We start from the raw sequence: 6,806 nt of genomic DNA, 5'->3' as shown, positions 1-6,806 counted from the left end.
AGGGTTAAAAACTCATTCAATTTTATGTCTTACAGGGCTTATACTGAGTTCAATATTGTATAACTGTATTGATTCAACAGCGAACCTAGAAATACTATAGCCACTTTTGAAGGAGCTACGTCATTGCTCTGGAAACTGTTATTGGGCATGTTAAAGCTGTAATGATATGCTTCTTCTAAAAAAAAAATAGTAATATTAAAAATAAAAACTCACAGTAAAAATATGAACAGACTTCTACCTAATAAAGAGATTAAAGCAGTCATCTGTAACTTCCCCAAAAGAAAAGCTAAGGGCAAGTTTTCCCTGGAGAATTTTATCAGCACATAACAAATAATTAGCACCAATTCTTACTTTCAAAAACTAGGAAAAGAAGGAACATTTCCACCAAGTTCATTTTATGAGGCCAGCATTACTCTTATAGTAAAGGCAAACAAAAAGGCCTTAAGACAGTTATAGCCTAATAGCCCTGATGATGCAAAAGAAAAGCTAAGGGCAAGTTTTCCCTGGAGAATTTTATCAGCACATAACAAATAATTAGCACCAATTCTTACTTTCAAAAACTAGGAAAAGAAGGAACATTTCCACCAAGTTCATTTTATGAGGCCAGCATTACTCTTATAGTAAAGGCAAACAAAAAGGCCTTAAGACAGTTATAGCCTAATAGCCCTGATGATGGAACAAGCCTGAAAAAAGCCACAACAAAACAACAGCACACTGAATTCAACAGTACAGTAAAAGGATTATATACCACAGCCAAATGAAACTTACTTCTATAATGTAACAATGGTTCAACATATGAAAATCAATCAACATAATATACTACATTAACAAATAAAGGATAAAAAACATGATCCCATCACTTGAAGGAGTAAAGGTATCTAAAAAATTCAGTATTTTTTCAAGATAGAAACAGTCAACAAAATAGGAATAGAAGGTATTATGTGGGTTTTTTTTTGTTTGTTTGTTTTTGTTTCGGTGGGTTATTCTGTTTTGTTTTGCTGACAGTCTCATTACCTATGGCCCAGACTGACCTAGAATTCACTATGTAGCCCAGGCCAGCCTTAAATTTTTGGCAATCTTCCCCCTGAATATAGCCATAAACAACCACACTCAGCTTAGATGCTGTTTTGAAATTATATATCCCTTACAAAATTTAGATGTTGAAAGCTAAATCTCAATATTAGAGATGGGGCCTTTACAAGATGATTGAGTCAAAGAACAGACCCCTGGTGAATGGAATAAAAGAAATTATATAAAATTGGGGGAGGGGGAGATGAGGCAGACTAGCTAGGCCCTTAGGCACTTCAGCCCTTTTACCTTCTATCATATGAGGATGAAGCATTTGTTCTCTATGGAGAACCAGCAACAAAATGCCAGCATGCAGCAAAGAACAGGCCTTAACAGTAAGATGCAAAGGATCTAGAGATCTATTGTACAACAATGTGTATATAGATAATAATATTGTACACTTAAACAGTTAAGATGGCAGATTGTATGCTACTTTTTACAGTAAAAAAGCTAGCCATTTAAAAGGAAGAAAAGGAGATAAGATACACAACCTCCACATTCCCTAACAGCCAAAAGAAGAGAAAGAGAAGTTTCTGAAAAGGGAAGAAAAGGCTGAGGGTAGAGATAACTACATAAAATATGAATTCACTTAATGTAAATAAACTATTTATTTTGAAACAGGATTTCTCTAACCTGTCCAAGCTAGTCTTGAACTTGGGACCTTATTGCCTGAGATTCCAAAGTAGCTGGGATTGTAAGTTTACACTAACACACCAGCTTCCAACTGCACATTTAAATGTGGTCAGGATAAATTTTGTGTTATATATAGATATCACCGTATTTTTTTTTTAAGGCAGTAGTCTCTACTTTTCCTTGAAAAATAACAACAACAAAAATCAAATGACAGCCTATAAATACAGGTCAAACTAAACTTTATTCCATTTCAATAATCCTATAAAAATCACTTTACTACGGAAAGTTTGTTTCTTTGAATCATATAAACGAAATGCACCTACTGAGAAGGAAGCACCGACAGGTCTCCGGATCCACTTGGGTGGTTTCTTCAGAGGTAGCACTATACTGTGCTGAGCAGTCTGTTGTGGGATTTGTAATGGAGGGAGGGGCTGTCCTGTGCCAAAAGGATCAAGATTCCCAAAAGATGATGAAAGCTAGTTTAAAAAAAAGTGTGAATCAGTAAGGTATACGAACTATGTTAGTTTTTAAAATCATATCCAAAAAATGTATAATCACAATTATCCAGTAAGTCACCACTGTTGATCAGTAAAGTAACTTTAAAATTAATTACACGATATGATTTTTTAAGGATATAATAACCAAAAGCCTTAATACTTCCTACCTTGTCAACTTGTTTCTGCCTTAAACCATCTGTGCTCCCTCCCATGATAGAATAAACACTGATCCGTCCATCAAAGGAAGCAGCTGACAGGACAGCAGGATTTCGGGGACACCACTGGATATCAAAGCACCACTGTGTGTTGGTGGGAAGTTCATATAATACCTAGCCCAAACATAAGTAAAATAAACTAAAGTCAAAAAGGGTACAGTAAGGTTATAGTCAAAAGAACCAAACTAACATTGTTAATAAATATAGCTAAGCGTTTACTGTAAGAGTCTTTAGCCAAGGATCAATACTAAGTTCTTTTTAAGGTATAATGATACCTTATGATGCTAAAAAGAAATGCTACTAAATATTTCAACTAGATTAGAACAAGCATGTCTAAAAACTGAGCTTTTTCTGTTGTCTTAAAATGGCAATGGTAGACAAGCTTGAAAGGCCTGAATATTTTATTCAATTCTAAAAGGGTACTGTTTTCAACTATTTTTCCCAAAAAGATCCAAATAACCATATTGAAGCTATCTAAAAACAAAATTTTAAAATCAGCCTTCCAGAAGAACTCAATGACAGGTCTGGCTTTTAGTCAAGAAAGAAAACATGTACACATCACTCCTACTTCTGAAGAACCCTAACAAAACCTTATCATTAACAACTTTCTTTAGAAGAAAAGGGACACAGAAAAACTATAGAGCTTCCCATGCAAGCATGGGGACCTGAATTTAGTTCTAGCATCCAGGTAAAAAGCCAGGTGTAGCAGTAATGAGTTTATAATCCCATGGCTGGGAAGGCAGAGACAGGAAGATTCCTGGAGCCTGCAGGCCAGCCAGTCTAGCCTAGCTGGTGAGCCACGGGCCAATGAAAGACCTCTCTCAGAAAAAAACAAGGTAGAGATACGATTGGAAGACAACTGATGTTGATCTCTGGCCTCCAAGTGCATACGTACACAGGTACACATGCACTTATAGATGAGTATGTACACACAATGAAATCCAAACTTACTGTGGGAGCTGGGCATGATGGCAGACACCTTTAGTCCCAGCACTTGGGAAGCAGAGGCAGGCGGATCTCTGTGAGTTCAGGGCCAGTCTGGTCTACATAGCAAGTTCCAGGCCAGCTGAAGTTATAAGGAGACCCTGTCTCAAAAAGACCAAAAATAAAAATAAAAAATAAATAAAAGCTAGTGTGGGAATAACTGGAATTCTTTTTTTTATTTTATGTGTATGAGTGTATTGCCTGCATGTATGTTTGTCATAGATGGTTGTCAGCCACCATGTGGGTGCTGGGAATTGAACCCGGGTCCTCTCCAAGAACAGTCAACGCTCTTAACCGCTGAGTCATCTCTCTAGCCCCATAACTAGGAGTCTTAGGAGTGTAAGTCCTTAAGAAAAATGTCAAATGACCTTGATTTTGGCATTGTGTGACATTTAAGATGCTTCAGGAGAAAACAGAAGCAGAAAAAGCACCCAGCCTGCTTTTGTCTTTGATGTGTAAATTGATTGAATTGTAACTTGATGAGATTTAAATCACTTGTCTTCCTAATTCACAACCAAATTAGAAAAATCTAATTTTCAGTTGTAGTATGTACTGAAAGTCAAATCCTTCAAATTCTAGGTAGACACAACTAGTCACAGACAAAAGTTCATTTTATTAAATTTTCTGACTAAGAAAATAACAGAACAGTAAGTTCCAAGGACTCAGAACTTATTTGAACAGATACAGGGTAAAGTGCTCAATTTTTTCTTGGTTATAAGTCTCAGAAGGCAAAATTTGTTACTGGTTTAAATTTTTTTTCTCTCAGTGTTTTTTTTTTCACTTAGTGTTTCTGTATTGCTACAGGCACCATATCTAAAAACTTTAAGCTAGAAATCAAAAATTAAAGGGCTTGCTTTTATTCTAATAAGATAAACCAAGCCTATTAATAGGCTGGGAATGTAACTCAGTAGTACAGCACTTGCCCAGCATGTGTGAGGGTCTGAGTTCAATTCTCAACACCTAGAAAAAGGCTACTGAAACATTTATTAATGTATATACACACTTGGTTTAAGTGTGGGCAGTGTACGCCACAGTGTGCATGTGGAGGTCAGAGGACTCTTGCTAGTCAGTTCTCTTCCTTCCACCTTGTTGAGGCAGGGTGTCTCTTGTTTCCGTTGTGTTGCAAACTCCAGGCTGGCTAACTGGCCCAGGAGCTTCAGTAGATTCTCCTGTCTCAGTCTCCCCTCTTGCTGTAGGATTGCTGGGATTACAGATGCAAGCCATCACATCCAACTTTTATGTGGGTTCCAGGGATTAAATTCAGGCCATGAAGCTTGAACAGCAAGTGCTTTTACCTACAAGCCATCTATCTGCTCAGCCTAACAGCTTTTTGTTAGCTTTTTGTTTGTTTTGGGGTCATCCTGTAGCCCCAGTTGGCCTGGAACTCACTATGTAGACCAGGCTGGCCTTGAATGCACAGAAATCCACCTGCTTCTGCTGGGATTAAAGGCGTGTACCACTACGCCGGGCCTAACTTTTTTTTGAATGGTGCTTAGGATGGAACCTAGGACTGTACATGCTAAGCAACTGTTCTACTACTGAGTCACACCCCTGTTGCTCATATTTTTATTAGTTGTCCATCAGAGTAACTACAAAAGCACTTTCAACAATCTACCTTAATATAGAAAAGGCACAGGTATAAAGGCTGAAACCAGAATCTATGTTCCAAAAGAGAAAGGCAGAGAAAACATCCTACTACTAAGAAGAATAAAAATAGGGGTCTGCGCCAGCCATGGTGGCCACACGCCTTTAATCCGAGCACTCGGGAGGCAGAGACAGGCAGATCTCTATGAGATTGAGGCCAGCCTGGTCTACATAAAGAGTTTTAGGCCAATCAGGGCTACAGGAAGGCCCTGTCTCAAAAAGACCAATAAATAAATAAATAAATAAATAAATAGGGGTCTGGGAGATAGTCAGCTGGTAAAACATGAGGGCTTGAGTGAGCCCCAGAACCGATGTAAAAGCGGTCCCCATTTGGGTTGTTTTTTTAAAATATTTCGTTATTATTTTTATCTTATGTGTATGAGTGTATTGCCTGCATGTATGTGAGTGGACCCCTGTCACGCAATGCCACGGAGGTCATAAGAGGGCGTCAGATTCCACTGGAACTGGAGTTAAGGACGGTTCTTAGCTGCCATGTGGGTGCTGGGAATTGGAACCGGGTCCTCTGCAAGAGCAGTCAGTGCTCTTAACCGCTGAGCCATCTCTCCAGACCCTGGTTCCCATTTGTTATCCTTGGAATTGAAGAGAAAGCCAAATCAGGTAGAAACAGACAGACCTCTAAGACTTGCTAACCAGAGAGCCTCATCTGAGGTTGACCTCTGGCTTCTACACACATGCACATAGGTCTGCATACACCTGCATACACACAAACATGTACATACACCCCCCAAAATAATAATAAACATAATAGAGATTTTTGGTTGTCATTCAAAGCAAACAAAACTGTATCATGTATACAGCATTTATAACTGATAAGGTAAAATTTCCATGGGCAGGACATATATGACAAATATAAAGTATTATGTCCTTGTTTTATCACTTAGAAGAGAGATTGAAAAACTAAACTGCCTAAGGCTCATGAAACATAGAACAAAAGGTAAACAGAACATTAAAGCAGTTCTCAATTCTCATCAATGAAGCTCCCTCATGCAACAGAGGGCCAGGAACACAGTAGGTCACAAATGGTCAAAATGCAGAGAATAAGAGTCAGCAAAGTGTAGGTCCTTGCACAGGACTCCTATATTGAGGTCCACCCACCCAGAGCTCAGAGACTGTGATGGCTAATCCTGGGTGTCAACTTGACTGGATCTGGGATTAACTGAAATGAGAGAGATCTTCTTGTCCGGATCATCTGAAGCTAGAAGACACACCCTAAATGTGGGTGTTACCTTCTGATGACAGCCCATATAAAAGGCCATGGCAGAGGGAACGCTTGGCTTCTTGCTGCTTGCCTTCTCTCTCATTGGTGAGTTCGTTCTGTTGCTGTAGACTGAAGACTAGCTGATCTTTAGGAATTCGTCAGACCTTCAGCGCCAGATTGGGACTACTGAGACATCCAGCCTTGTGGACTGAGCGACTACGGATTCTCAGCCTCTCCAGTGTGGTACAGCCATTGTTGGACCACTCGGACTCTATCCTGTGAGCTAACCTGATAAATCTCTATACATATATATTCATTCTACTGGTTCTGTTTCTTTGGAGAACCCTGATTAATACAGATTGTAGTACCAGGAGTGGTTCTAGAGGAACAGAATTGAAAGGATGAATTTCTTTAATGGGTTTGTTGGTATCTGGAGCAGGCTCTCCAACTCAGTGTCTTCAGGTAGCATGGAGAGCACTGAAAACCCATGGTGTAGACTATCTGAAACAATTATGGAGATAAACACATTTGAATCTCCTAACTCAA

General features: G+C 38.9%; 1 protein-coding gene across 20 annotated transcripts in view; it reads right to left on the bottom strand.

The window, feature by feature from the left end:
• Positions 1 to 6,806, bottom strand: part of Sec31a (SEC31 homolog A, COPII coat complex component) — an 89,527-nt gene that overhangs the window by 50,518 nt on the left and 32,203 nt on the right. For all 20 annotated transcript variants that reach the window (XM_008846858.3, XM_017801609.2, XM_008846861.3 and 17 more), the window contains exons 9-10: positions 2,366 to 2,527; positions 2,025 to 2,177 (exon numbers count right to left, since the gene is read on the bottom strand). In XM_008846858.3, the coding sequence (XP_008845080.1) occupies positions 2,025 to 2,177; positions 2,366 to 2,527 (315 nt within the window). The remainder of the gene's footprint in view (positions 1 to 2,024; positions 2,178 to 2,365; positions 2,528 to 6,806) is intronic.

The sequence above is a fragment of the Nannospalax galili genome, unplaced genomic scaffold, assembly GCF_000622305.1.
Source record: "Nannospalax galili isolate Female #2095 unplaced genomic scaffold, S.galili_v1.0 scaffold763, whole genome shotgun sequence".
NCBI lineage: Eukaryota > Metazoa > Chordata > Mammalia > Rodentia > Spalacidae > Nannospalax > Nannospalax galili.
Note: the sequence above shows the minus strand (reverse complement) of the source record. Positions and strands in the feature narration are given on the sequence as shown.